This window comes from Sturnira hondurensis, unplaced genomic scaffold (assembly GCF_014824575.4).
Source record: "Sturnira hondurensis isolate 20B ecotype Veracruz unplaced genomic scaffold, ASM1482457v3 Scaffold0019006, whole genome shotgun sequence".
NCBI lineage: Eukaryota > Metazoa > Chordata > Mammalia > Chiroptera > Phyllostomidae > Sturnira > Sturnira hondurensis.
The window spans coordinates 6,118,516-6,141,794 of NW_028091637.1; the positions used below are offsets into that span (position 1 = coordinate 6,118,516).

The window sequence follows — 23,279 nt, forward strand, 5'->3', positions numbered from 1 at the left end:
AAAACAGAGGCCTGAACCATGGGTCAAAGGAAGTAGAGAGAGAAGTCAACAGATTCGAGCAAAGAATACTGAATCCACTGAATTTGGGTGGTGAGTACAAGGAAAGAAAATTCATGGATAACGCTCACCCTTACAAACCTGAGCCAGACAGTGGTGCCATTCGCCAATGAGAAATTCAGAAAGAAGAAGCTCGATGAGATCTACTTAAGACATGTCAACTTTCAGCTGAGCTATCCAAGTGGAAAGAGCATCGGATGGAGCTCTCTTCTGGTGTCTTCTGCTGACTCCCTGAAGATAGCAGCAATATTTGCTGGGGCTGAGGGGGCGAAAGGATACAGCCTGAAGACAGCAGAGAATGTTTAACGCACGCACCATAGAGAACAAGAAATAACTGGAAATACACAGGAGTGTCTTCTGTATTTGAAGACCCAGAGGGAAACATGAATGTACGGGGGGACCAATCTACAAGGCTATGCAAGGATTTTTCCAGCAGTTCTGGGTACCCCCGCTCCGGAGGGAAACTGATTGAGAACTGGGGATTTACTGACACATTTAATACCACTAAACATGATTACGAATGTCCTCAAGCAAAAAGAGAGGCCGAAGGGATGGGCCATGGATTCTAACTGCATAGGGAAGTGGAGGGAGCAGACCAAAAAAAAAAAAAAAAAAAAAAAAAAAAAAAAAAAAAAAAAAAAAAAGTGAGATAAGTCACTGGAGAGCTTCAAAGGTCTCAGAATTATGGGAGAATAGCGGTTACCGAATCACATGAATGACACTGCAAAACATAAAGAGGGATGAATGCCTACAGTAGTTCTATTGAGGACCTCCCCAGCAGGCATCAGAAGCTCACACACTGATTATGCTTAAAAAAAAAAACTCTGAAAGGAACTCAGTTCTAGAGCTGTGGTAACATACAAGACTTCTGGTAACATGATGCCCGCGCCTAAACACACAAACTCGGCGAGAGCCTAAACCTCCGTTGCACGGAAATAATTTTCACTGCAATCATCTTTACAGTTAAAAACTGAACACGCAGCGCAATAACTAAAGCCACTGCTAAAGTGCTACGGCGGTGAGCCACTCGGCAGTCTCAGAAAAAAGGACCATTTTGTCCAATTCCTGAAAAACAATTTAACTCTCGTAGCGATAATCATTCCACTGAGCTATGTGGACAGTGGCTATGAAAGAATAACTTCAGATACTTAGAAGCATCTTTATTATAAAAATAATGCATGCCTATTATATTATAAAAATATTAAATGATCTATTTGCCCTTAAATTCCCCTCCCAAGAGATACCAGATATACATCTTCAATCTATTTGAATATTCAACACTAATAATATTTAATATTAAATTTCCTTCTATTAAACACAAAAAAAGAAAAAATAGTGTCATACAGGAACGTATTCTGCTTTTTTCACTTTCAGATACTTAAGCTGCAAATATGTTTTCAAATGACAGCTTATCAAATAGAATCACTCACACCGTCCTGCACCACAAACTGGTTAGCCAAACGGAACCCCCTTCAGATCTCTCTCCAAAATAAACCTAAGTCTCTAGGGTTCCCCTGCACAGCAAACAGTGCTGGTCTTCTTTCAAGCCTGCCCCACTGTTTACATACACATAAGACATAAGAATGATAGCTCTATGTCATTAAGCATTCCATGCTTATCGTCTTGCTTCTTCTAAAATCTCAAAAGCAGTTAACAGTCATAGCGTACTGATTCAACTGCCACATTCCTAAAGATTTTTATCAGCAGAGTTTTCCACAAGTCCTTTCCAAGTGAAATCACTCCGAATATTACAATAGTTCAGGTACTTCTGGGTCAAACGGAGTAAACAAAGTCCTCCTAATTGCAGATATCGCCATTTTTGGTTTTGCCCATGAGCCTAAAGGCTGGAACCACTGACTGGAGTTTGAAATGGACAGAGGGAAACTCACCAGCAGTTCTTCTCTCTCTTTACACCTCACTCATGACACATGAAACCAGTAAACTACTGCTAACGAAATGGGAAGCTGAATTCCCCAGTGCAAAAACTTTCTGATGTAGCATGAACTTAGATGTAGCATGTCACCAAAATACTTACTTGGATATGTTAAATTTTTAAATGAAAAAGTTTATATATCACATGCATATATGTATATTATCCCCCAAAGAATGTAATCAAATGTTAATCTATAGAAATGGATTTCCTTTTCCTTTTTTACAAGTGACCCCTACAAATACAGCACACATGTTATCTGTTTACATTTCTACATGTGTATACGTAAGACAAACAAGTTTCACAAAACAGTATTTGCCCTTAGTACCTGCAACATGTTCTGCCACTGTCTACTCTGTTACCTTTCTATTTTTTAAATAGAGATAATCTAATAAATTGTTTTAGTAAATCACAACCTGCAGTTGGGAAAGTACTGGAGAGGATTCAGAGAATGAATATTTGAGATAACCCTTTCTAAATTTTATTTAACAACTACTTTAAAAGCTGAATAAGCAGAGGTTAGTCAGAGTTCATCCTGTAAGTAAATAAATATTGGTTTCTGTCCCTGGCTCCAAGCAAAGCTCCTAAATCCCTTGGAATTCCCTAAGTGATAACAGTGTCCTTTGTTCTAATGAGGCCACTCGGTGGGCTCCTGGTTGAGGGCGGGTCACCAGAAAGACCAAGCCCTGATTAATTAGAAGCTTGGAATTTTCAGCCCTACCTTTCATTCTCCAGACAGGGGAGAGGGGCTGGAAATGGAGTTAATGATTGCCATGCCTACCGACGAAGCCTCCGTAACAATTCTAAAACCACAGGGCTCAAAGAGCTTCCAGGTCGGTGAGGCCGTGCAGGAGCTGGGAGGTGGCCTGCCTGGAGCAGCACCGAAGCTCTGTGCCCGTTCCCACACACTGCACCCTCCACACCTCTCCCCACTGGATGTTCATCTCTAGCCTTTAGCATATCCTTTTGGAATACACTGGTAAACCGTTTTCCGGAGTTCTGTAAGACGCTCTAGCAAATCAACCCAACCCAAGGACTCGGTGGTGGGAACCTGGGATTTACAGCGGATCATCAAAAGCACAGGTAACAAACAACCTGGACTTCCAACTGGCACCTGAAGGGCAGGTAGCCTTGGGAGACTGAGGCCTTAACCTTTGGGACCTGACACCATCTCCTAGTAGGTGGTGTCAGAATTGAGCTGAACTGCAGGACACCCAGCTGGTGTCCCAGAATTGCTCGGCGTGGGGAACACCCCCACCTCTGGTGTCAGAAGGGTCGTGAGTGTAGTCTAGTGTGAGCAGAGACACAGGAGGAAGACTGAGCTTTTCTGAGCGCACGGCCCCTCCCCACAGGGCGACCCAGAAGTTTTCCAGTGCCAAGGTTTCAGGATAGTCAAGACGCTCTGTTTTCTATCTATTTCTTCAATAAATATGCACAGTAACTCAGAATTTGGTTACATGAGATACTTCGTAAGAACACAGGATTATTAATAACAAGTTTCCAAGGAAACCTTCAGCATATTATACAGTATATACTTTTCCTTGATGCTGCAGGAGCCATGGAAGTACTGTAATTTTAATTTTATCGATGAGAAAAAAAAGACTCAAAGGTGTTAGCTGCCTGGTGGCAGACTGGGGACAGGGGAACTCAGGTGTGGCTGAAACCCAAGCCAGTACAGTTCCCATTACACCACCCGCTATAGGCTAAATTACCTCCAAATTTTATCTTGTTGTTAAAATGAGGCCTGGGACTTGTGGTTATTTAGTGAATTTCCTGTTGCCGAATAAAAACAGTTCAATGTAATAAAATGAGAGACCAAACGGAAGGCCAATTTCAGTCTGAATGAATCCCTTATCCCTAACAAAAAGGAGACCAGATATGAACAAGCTCATAACAGAACATTTTACTGATGATACTGCTAATGGCCTGTGCAAAATGGATGAGGAAAGTCTCCCTGAACATATCAGGAGGTCATCTGGGAACAATGATAAGCAAAACAAAAATAAGTACAGAGCATTACTGAAGGGCTCTACCGAGTCAGGGCCCCAGCTAGCGAGAGCACCTGTACAAACACTGATGCCTGGACCAGGAGGTTAGGGGTTCAGAGACAGGAAAGCAGTCCACGACACTCAAAATCATAAAATTAAAAGATGAAGAAGAGCAAATAAATCCTACTATGTAAGTAACAATTCTAAGGCATTAATAAAATAGCACAATTTCAAACCAGTATACACAATAACGGGCATAGTATCTGGCATTTGAAACCCATTTCTTTGCCATTGGTCCTTTATAGTCATGTGCCATTGGTCCTTTACAGACATATACTTAGAAGCCACAGATTTCCATAAAGCAAATATTACACAAGTATCAATATCCAAGTAAAATACCCACGGCTCTCCAACAATCAATTGAAATGTATTTATAACATGTGGAAATATCTTAAGAGTCATAAAATTTTCATTTTAATGTGCTTACTACTCACTTGGCTTAAAATCCTATTTTGGGTTTAAAAAAATGTTAAGTACTCTTACTTCAGGATCCATCCAATGGATTTGTCCAATATCGCCCCACCCCCACCTCGGTAAAACCACGGCAAGAAACATTCACTTCAGCTGGCAGTTACATTAAGCAAAGTAATAGTCCTAATGGTAACCACAAAAAAAAAAGCTGTACTATTTACTCACTGACTGATTAAACAACGAACCAGAAGCATATTCAACTTCATTCTTACGAATTTGTGGTGTTATGCTAACATTCATTCACTAAACAAGGAGTCGCTGAGTGCTTTCTATGAGTTAGACCCTAGAGCAGACCTAACTGAGGATTTAACAACGATCCAGAAAAATTCCATGCCAGCCCTCACGCAATCCAGAGGCAGAGGCAAATTTCACTGAAATATTTCATTGCTGTAATATTAGCCACAAATTCACAAAAGATATAGTCATAAAAGCTCTCAGGGAAGTAAACGACGGCTAATTATCTGAGACACACTGCACTTTCACGTATCTTTAGGTACAATTATCTGATATGCTTAACCTCGAACAGCGCCGACCGGCTGGGACCCCTGACCTCTGACGGACGACTCCAGACTTCGGATGACCGGTGAGCAGCACCTCGGCATGCGCCACGGATCCAAATCTCAGCTTAGCCTCTTCCTAACTGCATGGCCTGGGAGGGTTTTGGAAACCTCTCTGCCCATCAGTTCACATGCCGCAGGGATGATAAGTAGTGAACAGATGCCTAGTGGAATGCGTGGCTCAAAGCAGGCTTTCTCTAAAAAATGACTGACTTACCTATTCTTCACTAACCTGCCTCATAGCAACAGACAAAACCACGAATCCCGGATTAGCGATCCGCATCCCTGTGAGAAGCACAGCGCATCTCCTGTTGCCCAGAATGGAGGACCGCCCCAGAACCTCCGGCAGGCTGGCATTTCCTCCACGGGGCTGTCAAGTCCCAGAGCGTCACTGCAGTTTACACCCAAATAAAAACACAGAAATACTTTCAAGAGAGGAAAAAAATGGTTATCTACCTTTTCCAAATATCAGCTTCTAAAGACTGGAAATCATTTCTTTGGTCTTCTTTTCAACTAACTTTTTTTAAATGTAGAGGCAGACATGCTGCATGGGACACACGGAACAACATGAGGAGTCTGGAGTTACAGGGACATCTCCCCGCAGCGCCGCCCTGGTGCACGCCTCAGGGAGCAGACAGCCACACTGCGCTCAAGGTGAGTGGTGCCTCCTGAGGCACAAGCAGAAAAACGCTACCCAGACCGAAGGGCCCCTGCAACCGTGCCACCCTAACCTCAGTAATTAATAGTAATGTATCTGGATCACTTTTAAAGTATGTATTACCCTCAATCAACGGTAAGTATAGAAAACACCAAGTAAAATTCTACAATTAAGCATATATACTATATATGCATGAGCAAGCACCGTCTAAGGCACTTCATTTATTTTATTACAGCACCCTCAGCCTCCTCCTAAACCCTGCCTGCTGTTTGCTCCTCACCCGCCTAAATCCCTGGGTAGAAAGGAAGTGACAGTGAGGGAAGGACCAGGACATTAACAACACGCGAACTCAAAATTCCCAAAGGACTCGTGCATTCAACATCATATTCAGACACGTAGTATGTGACTTTACTGGTAACATGTATTAACAACTTTGGTATTTATATGGTGCCTTTATAACATGAAAGTTAAGTAGTTCATAATAGTATATTAGAATATATCAAGTCATATCTCTTTCATGAAATAGCAGGCTATGTTAACCTACAACATAAAGCAATATAAACCAATCATCCTATGTTACCCAACAGATGTTTTTTCATGGTTCAAAAACTGAACAGAAAGGTACACACTAAAGGGATATTCCACTCCTGTCTCAATTCCTCTTCCCTCACACCCTCTCGCAATCATTCTCATTAGTTCTTCATCTTTCCAGAACATTTATACGAATGCTAGTAAACAGAAATACACTTTCTTATTCCCCCACCCTTGGAAAAAAAGAACTATATAGCATCCTCGTTCCCACACCTTGCTGTTTTAAATCAATTTATCCTAGAGATCTTTCCCCTTCATTACAAAGAGATCATCTTCATTCTTTTTTAATACCTGTAGTATCCCACTGTGGGGCTATCACATAATTTATTCAACTCGTGCCCTATCGGGTTGCTTCCAAAGCATCTTCTTAAGTGATACATTTTCCAAATATCTCCTTTTACTGTAACAAGTAAATTAGCAGTATCACAGGATGTGCTTTCTGAAACTTATAATACCACACATTAGGGGTCTACTATTTTGTAGGAACCATCAGAAACTCCCACCTCACATGGCTGCATTCTCTCCCCATCAAAGTTTAATGTATTTATATAGGGTTTCTCATACACCACCATGCACTGTAATTTACCATTATATTCAATACACTGTAAATCTCCGAAAAGTACAGTATGTAACATTTCCCAAACCTATCTGGCTACAAGAGGGCTGATTCTTTGGCAAAACCTTCTATAGATACTGTATTCTGCAAAATAAACTTTAGCAAATACTGGGGTGGATGTAATAATTACTTTAAGAGTGTGAACTTTTTAAGAAAGGCAGAAAACCAAGCTGAGCTAATTTTTAGACTTGGCATTCCTTAGCTGTTTTTTAAATTATAAACCCCTTTGAGACCTGAGTGTAAAGTTACTCGACCACCTTCTGGAAAGAATGCATACAAGCATAAAATGTTTTAGTTTCTGGGGATTCATCCACCCTTGAGACCCATCCACAGTCACCATGGTCATATCTATTTTAAAAGCAATTTCAAATAGACAGTACTATATTATCTATGGCACCACTGATATTCCAAACACTAAGAGGAAACCCAGGGCACTTTTCATGGTAAGATAATGAAAAAACAGCAAAAAACTCAACATGAAGTGTACCTTGGAATATTCATAGGGATCGTGTTTAACGATTAACAATATCACGCAAAGTACACTGTATTAAATAACTGGAAACTGTTTCAAGGGGTTGTAATCTGATTTTTACCCAAGTCCTCATTTTAAATAAATTTAATTCCTACAGGATTAAGAAAATAGGTCTCTTACTCATTTCGTTCAATATCAAATCTTAACGTCCAGGATTTTCAGGATGCCACCGATGTCACACGTGGCAGCAGGATCTACTAGAAACACGACTCTGCAGCAAACTGGAACTTGACAACGTGAGTGCACAGGAGAAAGGGAAAAGTTCCGGGAGTTCTCAACGCAGGTCAGAGGATCCCCAACCACGACTACAGTCGAACAGGCAAAATGATTAGGAAAGAAGAGGTATTACATCGAAAGGCGATACACACAGGGCCACCGCATCTGTTTGTGGGGGCAGTACTCCACCGACCGAGGGGCATCCGGAGAGGAGGGCCAGTGGGGGCTGAAGGCCAGCCTTGCCTCCTCCCATCAAACCTCGTGGTACAGTTCAAATCTGCCAAAGAAGGTGCCTCTTCTAGTTCAGACGAATGAGTCGTTTCCTAACACTTCCTCTCCACAAAAGCCCACCCACCAACGGCAAGTAGTGAAAGTACTAAAATTATGAAGATGTTTTCTAGGTGGAGATAATACCCGCCATGGCCAAAGTATAACAGAATGGAAATTTCTAATTTAAAGTCATATCAAAAAAATGTTCCTTAACAGGACTTTTTTTTTTAAATAAAACACCTCTCCAATATCACCATGGAAGTCAATGGGAGGAGAGAGTCCACTACACATGAATTTCCTATGTTTGTTGAAAACATCAATTCCTAAGGAGTTCTGTGTAAGTATTTTCAGTGCTTTTTCCAGAATACAGAATGGTGTTACGCTGAAAACTGTCCCTGTATACGATGTGCACCCAACACAAACGCACCAAGTGGCCCCAGGCAGCATGGGTTTGGCCTACACAGTCCACCTACACGCAGGTATTCTTCAATGAATACACTGTGTTGTAAATGTATTTTCTCATCCTTATGATTCTCAGTAGCATTTTCTCCTCTCTAGCTTACTTTATTGTACAAATACAGTACGTAATACAGATACAAAATATCTGGTCATCGACTGTTTATCGGTGAGGCTTCCAGTTCACAGGAAGCTATTAGTAGGTAAGTTTCAGGGGATTCAAAGTTACACACAACTTTTCAATTGCCTAGGAGTTGGCACCCCAACCTCTGCTTGCTCAATGGTCACCTGGATATGTAACGGCAAATTAAGAGAAAAAAAGATTATATGTAGCTTTGCTCCTTCTCGTGCTCTTTGAGAAACCATTCCACATTCCTCTCTACAGTACAGCAACGTGCGCACGAGAATCCATTTTGAAAGGCATACCCACTTCCCAAGTGCCTGATCAGAGATGACATATAACTCAGAAGCTTCTCCAAATCTGGCAATCTGACACAAAAAAAATTTTTTTAAACCCACAAGAAACAATGTAGTCCTGGAATCCAGGGATAGGACAATTCTATGCTGGTTGACATGTGACCAGGATAGGAACCAAATGATATTGATCCATACAGTGTTCTCGACAGAAGGAAATGGATATTTAACACAGTAAAGCATCTTTCCTATTTCATTATGAAATGTGAAATGCACATTACCACCAACTTAAATATCATCCAAAAAAACTGCTTAAATGGACTTATTAAAATCCAAACTACAGCTCAAGAAAAAGTAAATGTATAAAAATATCCTCTTCAAAGGAAATTTTAAGTCTGCTTAAAACAGCCCTACTAGAACCTTTTTGTACTGGCATATCAGCTGCAGATGAAAATGCAAATCTAGGCCGTTAATCATATTATCCTAATCAGCACCGAACAGTGTGTTTGGCCACTCTCATCTCATAGCACTTATTTAAAAAATGTCTAGCCCATGGAAGCAGAGTCACTAACTGAGAAATCCAGCACTACTCCTGTGTGGAGCCCCCTGCCCTCTGGAAAACTACTGATCGCAACGCTGGCCATCACGGTCCATCACTGTCACAACAGGATGCCAACCACAGACCCCTTCCTTCGTGGTCTATCATCATTATCATCCAAATAATCCTAACCTTCCCCATGCTGTAAAGTTCAACAATGTATCACTCAACAAAATACACAAAGCTGTTGGCTAAACAGCTTTGTTTAGCTCTGCTTGTTACAGAGGCAAACTCCACTGTAAACCAGAATGTTGGAATAGCTACCTACTTTGCACAGGAGTCAAACCTTCTCGCATTCAAGAGGCGGGCTAAGGAAAGCAGGGGCAGCTAACTGCATTGTTCTATGTGAACACGGGATCTTTATCACGGATACACGCTTACTCGCAAAACTGTAAATACTGTATGCATAAAAACTAGTAACTATGCAAGACTCCACACCAAATAAAAGCTGTGATATAGTAAATCAAAAGCCATGCCGACTAACATCTATAACATTAACCCTATGAATTAACTGTATGCTTTTTTTTAATATAAATGACCCATTTTTAAAAAAATATTTTATTTATTTATCTTTAGAGATGAAGGGAAAGAGAGAAAGAGAGAAATATCAATGCATGGTTGCCTCTCATGAGTCCCCTGCTGGGAACTGGCCTGCAACCCAGGCATGTGCCCTGACTGGGAACTGAACCGCGATCGTGTGGTTCACAGGCCCGCACTCAATCCACTGAGCTACACCAGCCAGGGCTAAATGGCCCATTTTGTCAGTTGCTGTTTCTAAGGTCATATTTGTGGTAAAATACAGTGAGACAGAAGGGAAAAGAAAGAGGAAGAAAAACAACCCCCTACAGGATGTTGACAAGTGCTAACTACCAAGGTTTTAGAATGCATTGGTTAGTTAGCACACCACATATCACTAAAATAATGCCCCAGGTTCCTCCAACACCAGGTTACTTTGGCTTTCAATTTGAACCTACTCGAGTAACAAGAGTCTAGTGTTACAAAATACTCACACCCTAAGCCCTCTTAGAAGAAAACCTGTGTACTTCCTAGTCTCAATTACCAAACAAAACAATTCTTCAATCCAACTCAATTGTTCTACAGTTTCATTTGCGCAGATAACAGATTTGCTGTCTCTCCTTTTATTACAACTCCATGGACTGTGGCCCCGAGATACCAACTACCAACTACCAAGCAAAAAGTTAAGTAAAATCCTGATATTATGCCTGGGGTACGTATTATGTCTGGAACTATCACAGATCCCCAGAGATACTTAAATTTACAGACCTACCAAAAGCCTACTTGCCAAAGCACCACTAAACTCGTACTAGGTTTTTAATATCTTTCATTTATCCTAATGACTACTTTCTTAAAAAGTATTTCGAACAGACTCACGGAAATATTTTAACTGGTGCTCACAAATGGAATTAGGAAGAATGCAAATGCTGTCACACGGCTCCCTACACATGCCAAAATAAATTCGGCAAGGTTAGGTAGGGTTCTGCCTGCCCTGTCTGCCTATAATCCCGGAGCCTGGCATCTAGTAGACACTTAACAAATACTCATAAAATGAATGAAATCTTACAACAAAATTCATGGGACAGCCCCAAATTCAATGTTAACAGACCTGTGTTAAATTGAGAACTGCTTAAGAGAAAAAACATTTGCTAAGACTTGTGAATCTTCTAAACAGGGGTGTCAAACTCATTTTCACTGAGGGCCACATCAGCCTCATGGTTGCCTTCAAAGGGCCTTATGTAATTTCAGCTCCTTATCAGTTAAGGAGTAGTTGCATTTATACAGTTCTAAAATTCTTTGGGCCCTTTGAAGGCAACCGTGAGGCTGATGTGGTCCCCAGTGGAAATGGGTTTAACACCCCTGCTCTACACAGTTCTTTTGTTGTAACAAGATTTAACCTATACCAGAAAATCAGACTGACAGTTAAAATCAATTCTGAGAGGTCTACAATTATTAATTTCTGTAACCAAGAGAAGTTGCATTTTTATATGACTAGACCCTCTATCCCAAAACCATGATCAATGAAAATTACAGAATTTTGGAAGAAAAAAAATCGTTGAGCCTAAATCATGAAACGTATGGACTGAATTTCAGAATATCAACTGCCACAAATTTATGGAAACATTTTTGCATAATTATATACCTATGGAATTTTATGCTACTTTTTGTGGCTATGCTAAGCAGTTGGCTTGAGTTAGAGAAGTTATGACTGATGTATATAGCATTCTCTTCCATTTTTATGACTTCCATCTACCGGAAGGGGAAAAAAATCAGTGAGGAAAGATTTCACTTTGTCAATTTAAACAGTCCCTCTCTTCCCAGTTTTCAGTGTTCTCTACTACTTAAACCAAGCTTTCCTGTGTTCCCATCCTTATTTCTAACTGTATCATAGCCTTTGTTATTTTATTTTTATTATGGATGGGTATGTTTACTGTAGCCAAGTCTTATTTCCCCAATGGCATTTCAGGAGGTACGAAGCCCTTCCAAAGCACTCCCCTGCCGTGCCACTGACACAGTGTTTGATGACTCCTGTGCCATTCATCTCCCTCATCTAATGTGAGTTCTGTTAGGGTCGACCTGTTTCTATCTTGTAGGGTACTACAGAACAGGTTCTAAGCAAGTGTTATTACAAGGAATGAATGAATGACTTGGAAGGCTTTATAAAAACTCAGGTGCTATTTACAGCTCAAACTTGAAAACATGCAAATAATAAATTCAGGAGCAAACAACACTATCTGATACACAAAATTAGAGGAGGTGCTAACACACATCCAAAACACTTTATTCAAGGGGCATACAATTACAGAAGCTTCCTTAGGACGAGTTTCCAGTATTCCATCACCATCACTGTGAATGATCTCAAAACCCACTGCTAAATGACTTCACTGTCTGGAGATTCAGTTTTTCTCCGCGTTCTGAGAATTTAGAAATTAACGTTCTGAAATTATGAATGACTATTTGCCAAGGGCCTTGCAATAATCTTTTAAAAGATGGGGGGTAGGGGGGCGGGTGGTACTCTTCGGGAAAAACTCTTTAACACAAACACGTGAAAAGCAATTTTCCTGTTAGCTGGGAAGGACTGGAAAACTTTCACTGCGACTTCCCTCATTTGCTGGTCACAGAGTAAGAACTGGAAATCGGAAAATGTGTAACACCTCCACGCGCCCTGCGACAGGAACTACGGAGGAAGACGAGCAGCAGAACTACGGGGACACATGTATTCCACATGAAAGCAGGAAGTCCGTTCGTTGAGCTTGGGTCCAGCACCACGAATGGGAACCCCAACCTTTGAAAGCCCACCCAACCCCTGCAGGCTCTAACCCTGAAGCCAAAGCCAGCCTGTCCGGAAAACGCGGTTTTGCCAGGCTGGTGAAAGGAGCAGCAGCAACGCCGGACACCTTCCTCTTTCTACTTGGCCTGCGGCGGGAGCACACTGCTCCGGGTTTCGCCAAAAGAGGAGGAGGCAGGCCAGACAGAGTCGGCAGCGAGGAGAAGCCTTGGCGGAGAAGGAGGGCGGCTTGTCCACGCGGCCACAGAACTCACCGAACAAAGCACAGCGCAGACCGGTGGAGAGACGGGAAATAAGGGGAAAGATTCACCCCTGCCCTTCACCACCGCCTGGAGCTAGAGACAGGTGGAGTCGAGCTCCTCCTTAAAGGGAAAAGAAAGACGGGCTTTCGAGGGGCCGATCTGGATTCCGCCAAGACACCCGGAACCGAGACCTCGGCCAGGGAGGACGCACGGGAATTAAGGGACCAGCGCTGCAGACTTAAAGGACGAGACAGGGGGATCGAGGGAGGACGAGGGAGGGAGGACGGACCCTGAGGGGGGTGCCGGAATCCTGCCCCAGCTGTGCCGAGGATACGGGTAGCGAGGATGCGCGTGGCACGGGCCACCCCCACCCGGGCCTCCTCGGCTAGCCGCTGCCCACCCCTTCGCCCCCTCGCCCCGGGCGGCCACACAAAGGGGATGGAGAAGAGCGCCTGCCACGGGGCGGCGGATGGGAGCCGGGGCTGGGATGAGGTGGCTGCCCCCGCCTTTGTCTGCCTCGCTCCGCACCACCCCCCCACGGCCGAGGAGCCCCGCCACCCGAGGCGCCCTCACCCTGCTCGTTACCCGGGTGAGTAGCGGTCTCATCTGCTCGCCGGCCCCATCTGCCTCCATGGCCGGCCAGCCTGCGACGGCCGCTACGGTGTTGCCCCTCGCCGTTCGCCCACCGCCACCGCTGAGACCCTAGGACTCAAGAGGAAACGAACGTGTCCGTGCGCCCGGTGCGCACGCGTGGGGAGAGCCTGGTGCGCGAGATGCGGAGCGCGCGTGTGCACGCAGCGGCCGCAGGACTGCCCCTCGCAGGGCAGCGAGGCCGCAGCGTGGAACGAGGAGTGAGAACTGAGCGAGGAGCCGGACAAGGCGGTGAAGGAGGAGGGAGCCTTGTAGAAGCCCGGGGGGCGGGCCCACAGCCGTGACGCGAGTAATGCCAGGTCCCGCCCAGACCGCCCCGCCTCTCGTGTCACGCCCCCTGCCAGTTTGGCACCGCCAGCCTCCAACGCGCATCCGCAGGCCCCACCGCGAGGCCACTCGGGGGGTGGGGCGCGAGGGAGCAGGAGGGGCGTTTGTCCCGGCCAATCGGCGGCTCTCGAGTTTCGTTCTAGTGTATCCCGCACACATACACCCCCTGCGACCTCCTTTGGAGGCCCCGCCTCTCTTTATAAAATCCTAAGTGACCGTAACTAAATGTCTAACTTGTTTTTCCGGTCGGAAGTTCCCCTGAAGTTTGGAAGTGGGCTGAGGGTCACCATTGTCCCTGACTCCTAACCACTTTCTTTAAAGAAAGGCAGGAGGGCAGAAGGATGCCACCCTTTTGGAGGACGAGCACAGGAACCACAAAGAACCAATGGGTCTTGGGGACTCTTGCAGGTTATTTTCACCCAGTTCGGTAGGCACGAACCTCAACTCCGGGCCTGGGAAAAGAGGGAGTACTCCTGACCAGGTGTGCTCTGGGCTCGCCCCTTGACCAGACACCACGGCGGCTTCCCCACAATGTGTCTCTCAAATACACACAGCACTAACAGGAGCTGATGGCACCTGCAAACAGGGCCGTTGAAGAATTAGGTGAATTTCAATCCATAAATGTGCCTGACACACAGCATGCTTGTTCTAAGTATTATTTTTAACAGAGTGAGGAGCTAAGTCAGTACTTCAGGCAGAAACTGTATGACAGCAGATCTCGGTTGCATATCCTATTTATCTGCAATAGGATATTGATAAAGCCTTTGTCAGAACGAGTTAAGGATGCTGGTTTGAGTCCTTGACCCCTTTTGCTCTGATTTCCCAGAGTTACTTAAAGGCTAGCATACACTGTTCTCTTGTGTAAGAGCAAATGTGCTTCTATTATAATAGCTACCATTTAAAGGGGCCTACAATTAGCAACTGTGACATTTTGCGAACATGCTTCACCTCCAATCCTCGCAATATTCCAAGGTATGTTTTATTACCTCCTCTGTACAGAGGAGGAGATGAAGGCTCACAGAGATGACTGGTTTTCGATCCTAGCTAGTGGAACTGCTCTTCCTAATACTTCACTAAAGAAAGTTGAACAACAATAAAGGGAAGAAAACTTGAAAAAAAAGAATGAAAAGGAAAGAATATGGAGTGAGAGAGGAACTGGAAAAATGTTTAAATAGCCTCCTAAATTTGTTTTAGGTGCCAATCATTTGGCTNAGAGGAGGAGATGAAGGCTCACAGAGATGACTGGTTTTCGATCCTAGCTAGTGGAACTGCTCTTCCTAATACTTCACTAAAGAAAGTTGAACAACAATAAAGGGAAGAAAACTTGGAAAAAAAGAATGAAAAGGAAAGAATATGGAGTGAGAGAGGAACTGGAAAAATGTTTAAATAGCCTCCTAAATTTGTTTTAGGTGCCAATCATTTGGCTCATTTCATCACTCTCTAAGGTGAATATGATTTATATTGAAGAGTGAGTTCTGAACTCTTACGATGCAGCTCCCCTACCATAAAACTAAAATTAGTTTACACAGAGCACCCTCTATTGCGTTTCTCTGCTTTCTATTTCTGTACAGCATCTATACTCTTGTAACAGTCTACATATGTTATACTTTATTATGCTTGCTGTCTGTACACACACACTAATGTAAGCTCCATGCAAGCAGCAATTCCTATGTTTTGTTTGCTGTCACTTGCTAGCAATCCTAGAAGAATGCTTAGCCCTAGTAAGCTCTCAGTTAAATGTTAAATGAATGTTTTGGGAGCAGACATCCTTTACGACCTAAGAGCATTCTAGGTGACAGTTAAGGATATGGCCAAAGTAGTAATCGAGTAAAATAGGAACCAAGACATTTGCTGCCAGAGTCGGAAGAGCTAAGTAGTCAGATTCGAGGACTTAAAAATATATGCTTGCAAGACCATGCTAGAAAACAAGTTTCTCTTATCCATGTTGTGAAAGGGGGAAAAAAAGGTAACTGCAAGATCAGTGACTAAGAGCTGAAGAAGCTGGGGAGTCCACTGGTAAAGCATTCCTTCCTGTCCACCAGTCTGGAGGCAAACTGCATGGTGCTGAGTGTTTCTGTGCTCTTTAGGCAAATGACCTCACCGGGCCAGTCTCCTTTTGGAAACTGTAAATTGAGGGTCATGGTACCCTTCTCATGGGCTTGCAAATAAAGATTAAATAAAGTGTTTAGCATACAACCTAACTTAAAAGAAATATCCATTATATGTTTATTATTATTATTATCTGGTTGGGAAACCGTGAGGTGGAAGAAGGGTGTACTCAAGCTCATACAACGGGAAGGGCCTGATATACCAGGTTCCTAAGGAGGTTGCATTCCCATTAGAAGGAGAACTCAGGGGCAGGAACCATACCTGCCTCATCACTCGGAACATTCTGGAGTTCCTGGCCCAGGATGGTCACTTAAAAAAACACTGAATGAATGAGTGAATGGTAAGGAAGTTGGACTTTTTTCTACATGCTATTCCAGACCCACCATCAGAGGGTATTAAGGAGGGAAGCAATGTGGCTATATTACAGACACAACCGTGTGAAAGACAGGATGGAAAGGAGAAATGCCAAGAGCAAGGAGATGTGTTCGCACTGCCCTGCTCAATGCAGTGACTATTGAGTACATTCTTGAAATGTTGCTAATTTTAACTGAGATTACTCCAAGTTTAAAAGTTTGGACCCACACAAAAAGAATGTAATCTTCTTCATATTATGCTGACATGTGGAAGTGATAAAATTTTAGACACATTGGGTTAAATAAACATGACTAAAAATAAATTTAACATTTCTTTGTACCTTTTTTCTAATGTGAAAATTTAAAACTACATATGTGGTTCACACAATACTGCTATTGGCTGGCCCTGGGATACAAAGCCTGGACTAACACAATGACACAGAAATAGAATCTACAAGTTAGACATTAGAGATACTTTGGGAGTAAAACTGACAGAATGTAGTGACTCCTTGGATACAGAAGCTGCAGGAGGACAATCAAAGATGGAGAGGTTGAACTGGATGTCCTCAAGAGGAACGATCGAAGATGACCCCAGGTTCATGGACAGATCAAATTTGATGTCCAGCTGGAGATGGATAAATACGTGTGGAACTGGAAACTGAGCTCTGAGCTAGAGGTACAGAATCCAAGAAACTCACTTGTCTCTGCTGAAGCAATAAAATGCCCAGGCAAGTATCCTCCCAGATGCTCAGAGGCTATTACTACTCAAGGAATCACCCGGAGGGAGAAAAGGAGTCACTAAGAAGTCACTGTAGATCACTAAGATTAAGCTACATATGACATTAAATCTATTTGTACATAATATAGATCACCTACAAGGTAAAATTACCATCACCACTGTTCCTCTGGGTACCTCTTCCTTGACAGGGATGCTTCCCCTTCAAGACTTACCAAGCATTATAAGAGAGAAAATATTTGCAAATGAAACACCTGATAAAGGACTATAATCCAAAATTTATATAGAACTCATAAAACTCAACAATTAAACAAATGGATTTTAAAGATGGGTCAAAGACCTAAACCAAAGGAGACATACAGGTGTCATTGAAGCATATGAAAAAAATGTTTCACATCACATGTTATCTGAGAAATGCAGATTAAAACAATGAGATACCACTACACATCTGTTAGAATGGCCAAAACCTGAAACACTGGCTACACCAAACACCGGCAAGTATTTGAAGCAACAGAAACTCTCATTTCCTACTGGTGATACAGCCACTTTAAAATGCACTGTGGGTCTGGCCAAGCTGGGGGCATAGGTAGACACGCTGTGCCTCCTTGCACAACCAAAAGGACAACAATTTAAAAACAAAAAACAACCAGAACTGACAGAAAATCAAACTGTATGAAGTCCAACAACCAAGGAGTTAAAGAAGACACATTCATTCAGACCGGTAGGAGGGAAGGAGACAGGCAGCCAGGTGGAAAGGACTCGTGGCAAGGTGGCGATTGGGGGACCTGGCGAGGTGGCAGACTGCGGAAGGGGTGGTGCCACACTAGGGTGCAGATAAACCCGGAGGAACAACTGGGGAGTGAGACAAACCACCCAACCCAGAGCTCCATCGAGGGGAAATAAAGCCTCAAACCTCTGATTGAAAATACCTGTGAGGGTTGAGGCAGCAGCTGGAGAAACTCCCAACCTCACATGAGAGTTTGCTGGAGAGTCCCACAGGATGTTAGAATGTACACAAGCACACCCACACAGGAATCAGTACCAGAAGGGCCCAATTTGATTGTGGGTAGAGAGGAAGTGACGGAAATCCAGCAGAGAGCAGAGCAAGCACCATTGTTCCTTCTCAGAGCTCTGCCCCATATACAGCGTCAAAACGCAGCAATATGGGTTGCCCCACCCCGGTGAACACCTAAGGCTCTGCCCCTTACTACATAACAGGCATGCCAAGACAAAAAAAAATGGCCCAAATGAAAGAACAGATCGAAGCTCCAGAAAAATTACAACTAAGCAACAAAGAGGTAACCAACCTAACAGATGCACAATTTAAAACACTGGTAATCAGGATGCTTACAGAATTGGTTGAATATGGTCGCAAATAAGATGAAAAAAAATGAAGACTATGCTAAGTGGAATAAGAGGAAATGTAGAGGGAACCAACAGTGATGGGAAGGAAACTGGGACTCAAATCAATGGTGGGGACCAGAAGGAAGAAAGAAACAACCAAACAGAAAAGAAGGAAGAAACATTTTTTTTTAAATGAGGAGAGGCTTAGGAACTTCCAGGACATGTATAAACATTCCATCATCTGAGTTATAGGGGCACCAGAAGGAGAAGAGGAAGAGCAACAAGTGAAAAACTTATTTGAACAAATAATAAAAGAGAAATTCCCCAATCTGGCAAAGGAAATAGACTTCCAGGAAGCCAGGAAGCTCAGAGAGTCCCAAAGAATTTGGACCCAAGGAGGAAAACACTAAGGCACATCATAATCACATCAGCCAAGATTAAAGATAAGAAGAGAATCTTAAAAACAACAAGAGAAAAAAAGACTGTAACCTACAAAGGACTTCCCATCAGACTGTCAGCTGATTTCTCAAAAGAGACCTTATAGGCAAGAAGGGACTGGAAAGAAGTATTCCAAGTCATGAAAGGCAAGGGCCTATATCCAAGATTACTCTATCCAGCAAAGTTTTTGTTTAGAATGGAAGGGTAGATAAAGCGCTTCTCAGATAAGGTCAAGTTCGAGGAGTTCATCATCACCAAGCCCTTATTATATAAAATGTTAAAGGGATTTATCTGAGAAAAAGAAGATAAAAATATGAAGAGTAAAATGACAGCAAACTCACAGTTATTAACAACCACACCTAAAACAAAAACAAATACAAGCTAAGCAAACAACTAGAACAGAAAGAGAATCACAGAAATGGAGATCACAGGGAGGGTTATCAGTGGGGGAGTAGGAGAGGGAGATGAGGGAAAGGGTACAGAGAATAAGTGGCATAAATGATAGGTATAAAATAGACAGGGGGAGATTAAGAATAGTATAGGAAATGTAGAAGCCAAAAAACTTATATGTATGACCCATGGACATGAACTAAGTATGGGTAACGCTGGTGGGAGCAGGGGCAGGGCAGAGGGAAATAAAGGGGAGAAAAAAATGGGACAACTGTAATAGCACAATCAATAAAATATATTTAAAAAATACATAAATAAAATCTAAAAATAAAACCAAAAAATATAGGAAAAATATGCAGGGTGGGGCAAAAGTTGTTTGGATGGAAAATAGTACAATAATTAATAATAACAATGCAAGAATAAAAATAAACAAATAAAATACATTTTGGGCCCTCTCCAAGTAGCTCAGTTGGTTAGAGCATTCTCCCGATGTGCCAAGGGTGCAGGTTCAATCTCCAGTCAGGGCACATACAAGAGGCAACCGATGAAAACATAAATGAGCAGAACGATAAGTCAGTGTTTCTCTCTCTCTCTCAAAATTAATAATAAATAAATAAATAAATAAAACAATTTTCCCCAAAATATGGTTTGTCAGTTTCTTACAAAAATATAGTCTCACCATACAATGCAGCAGTTTTGCTCCTTGGTATTTGCCCAAAGAGCTGATAACTTACACCCCCACACAAACCTGCACGTGGAGGTTTATAGCAGCTTTATAATTGCCAAACCTTGGAAACAACCAAGACATCCTTTAGAAGGGATCGAGGAAACTGTAACACATCTGGACAACAGAGTATTATTCAGCACTAACAAGAAATGAGCTATCAAGCCATGAAAAGACATGGAAAAACCTTAAATCTACATTGCTACATGAAAGAGGCCAACATGAAAAGGCAACCTACTGTATGATCACAACTACATGACATTCTAGAAAAAGGAAAACTATGAAAACAGTAAAAGATCAGTGGTTGCCGGGGATTGGGTGGGAGGAGGGGATAGACAGGTGGAACACAAAGGAAGTTTAAGGCACGGAAACACTCTGTACCATAATGCTGGACACACGTATTCTACCTTTGTCTAAACCCATAGTATGTACAATACCAAGAGTGACCACAAAGTAAACTATGGACCACGGGTAATTATAATGTGTCACTGCTGGCTCATCCACTGTAATGGTGTGCCGCTCTGGTAGGTGATACTGGTCATGGGAGAGGGTATGTGGCGGGGGCGGGGGGGGGGCACTTTCTCCTCCATTTTGCAGTAATCTAAAACTGCTCGTAAAAAATAAGGTCTTAATCTTAAAAAGAAGCCAGAGGATAAAGCTTCCGTTGGTAGTACAGGGAAAAATAAAAAACATTTAAACCTACTTTCACTAATAAAAATGGGTGGGTAGAGTATGTATTTAGATATATTCACTAAAACATTTGCGACAGAAAAAATATCTGGCAGTAATCACACTTACGTAAAATAGTTTTTATTATTCCAATAATATAAAATATCACCTTAATTTGAAAATACCATTATAATTTAGGCAAACTACTTTTTTTGGTTTAAGTTTCACAGATAGTTGCATCAGCCTTTCTCCATCACTTTATATGTATAGATATATCATTAAATTTGATAAATTAATGAGTGATATTAAAGAAAGAAATACAATTGCACTCCTGAGTATGACCCAAGAGAAATGATGCTATGCTCACAGAAAATAAAAACAACCTATACAAAAGTGTTTATAGTAACTTTATCCATATGGCTAAACTACAAACAATAGTAATGTCCTTTAAGGAGAGATACGGATAAATTAGAGTGAACAGACAAACAAATTTTGGTACATCCATATAATGGAATAGCAATCCACAATAAAAAGGAAAAAACTACCAACACATACAATGATATCAATGAATCCAAAAATGAATTTTGCTCACGTAAAAGAAGCCAGCCTCAAAAAGGCTACATCCTGTCTGACTCCAATTATGTGACATTCTTGAGAAAATCATGAGACAAAGCAAAATCAAAGTTTGCCAGCGTTTAGAACATGGACTACCCGTATTTTCGGATTATAAGATGCACACCCCCAAATTTGGGGGGATGAGGGTGCATCTTACTCCAAATGTAGCTTACCTGGCTCACTGTGGGGGAGGGGGTGCAGTGGAACAGGGTCACAGGTTATTAAATATTTTACCACATTTTTTGCTTCAAATTTTTTTTCCTATTTCCTTCTTCTAAAACCTAGGTGCGTCTTATGGTCTGGTGCATCCTACAGTCCTAAAGATATGGTAGGTGTTGAATACAAAAGGGGCATGAGTGAAGTTCTGGGTGTGAAGGAACTTTTCTAACTCTTTTTTTAAAGATTTTATTTATTTGTCTTTAGAAATAGGGGAAAGGAGAGAGAAAGAGAGGGAGAGAAACACTGATCAGTTGCCTTTCACATGCCGCCAAGTTGGGACCCAGCCTGCAACCCAGGCCTCATGTGCCCTGCCTGGGATTGAACCTGCAAGCTCTGGGTCTGCGGGCCAGTGTTCAGTCCACTGAGCCACACCAGCCAGGCCAGACTTTTCTAACTCTTGATCATAATGGAGGTAATACAGCTGTATGTATGCGTCTGTCAAAACTCATAGTACTGGCCCTGGCTGGTGTAGCTCAGTGGATTGAGTGCGGGCCTGTGAACCAGACAATCGCAGTTCGATTCCCAGTCAGGGCACATTCCTGGGTTGTAGGCCAGTTCCCGGCAGGGGCCAGTTCCCAGCAGGGGATGCACGAGAAGCAACCATACATTGATGTTTCTCTTCCTCTCTCCTTCCTTTCCCCTCTAAAGATACATAAATAAAAAATATAAAAATAAATAAATAAATAAATAAAATCTTAAAAAAAACTCATAGTACTGCACACTAAAAAGTGAATGAATTTTATGAGCGAATACCTCAATAAACCTGACATAAACAAAAAGAAACATACTGTATTAACAACCACACATACACACACACATGCACTTATATTTTACAATCTGGGATTAGTGGATTGTTTCTTCATCAACCTTATTTAACGAATTTATGATTACACAGTAGGTCTCTATTGTGCTAAATAGTATATCACAGCATCCTTAAAAAGGTATTATTTTTAGAGCATCAGTGGACCCTTATCAATAATTTTGGTTTCTTGCTTCTACATACAAATTTGCATGCCTATTTGCATGCCTATTTCTGAATTCTTTTATGCACATATAATCAGAAGGAACTACCAATTACTGAAACTAAAGACTATGAGCACTATCATGGTCAAATAACACAGCAAGTTAGGAACGGTCCTGGAACTGAATGCAGACTGGTTAACACTCAGCTTATGGTTTCTTCAACAATGCTGATTTTTTCCAAGTCGGTTCAAAGTTGTTGGTCACCACCGACACAGCTTTCTCAAACAGTGGCTGGGGTACTGTACTCCACTATTGAGTTAACAGGTGGCACGTGAGTAGTACGTACGTGGCGTGCACGTACACTTCAAGATGTGCCAGCAAATTCATTTTAAAGATCACCACGTGCTTTGATTTAGGCAATGCTCTTTGAAAGTCAGGTCTATATTGGTCACACCTAGGTACACGTGGGGAGTAGCTCACGTGTTGGTTGCTTTCCAAAGACTGTTTTTCTTAGTACTTGGGCTACGGAAACATTGAAAGGTCCTTCTTGATCTTTTTCTTTTTTTTCTTCTCAGGAAATAGTTAAATCTCAGTAAACACTTGGTCCTTTTATGAAAGTGATTTCTTCCATCAGGTCTATGACTAAAAGTACAATGAATTTGGGGTAAGAACTCATCTGAACCAAAAGGGAAATCTAAAATCCGAAGGTTCCATTTTGAGAAACATAAACAAAGATATAATACACTTTAGAGAGGCAGAGATGGAGGAAAAGGATCCTTGC

The 23,279-nt window shown here is 42.3% G+C and overlaps 1 protein-coding gene across 7 annotated transcripts in view; it reads right to left on the minus strand.

Moving 5' to 3' along the window:
• Positions 1 to 13,896, minus strand: part of SLC4A7 (solute carrier family 4 member 7) — a 98,067-nt gene extending 84,171 nt beyond the window's left edge. For 2 of the 7 annotated variants that reach the window (XM_037070741.1, XM_037070733.1), the window contains exon 1: positions 13,534 to 13,888. In XM_037070741.1, the coding sequence (XP_036926636.1) occupies positions 13,534 to 13,593 (60 nt within the window). In that variant the 5' untranslated portion in view covers positions 13,594 to 13,888. Of the gene's footprint in view, positions 1 to 13,533 lie in introns of all 7 variants that reach the window. The other 5 variants (XM_037070743.1, XM_037070744.1, XM_037070736.1 and 2 more) reach the window with 5 other exon arrangements.
• Positions 13,897 to 23,279: the final 9,383 nt, after the last annotated feature.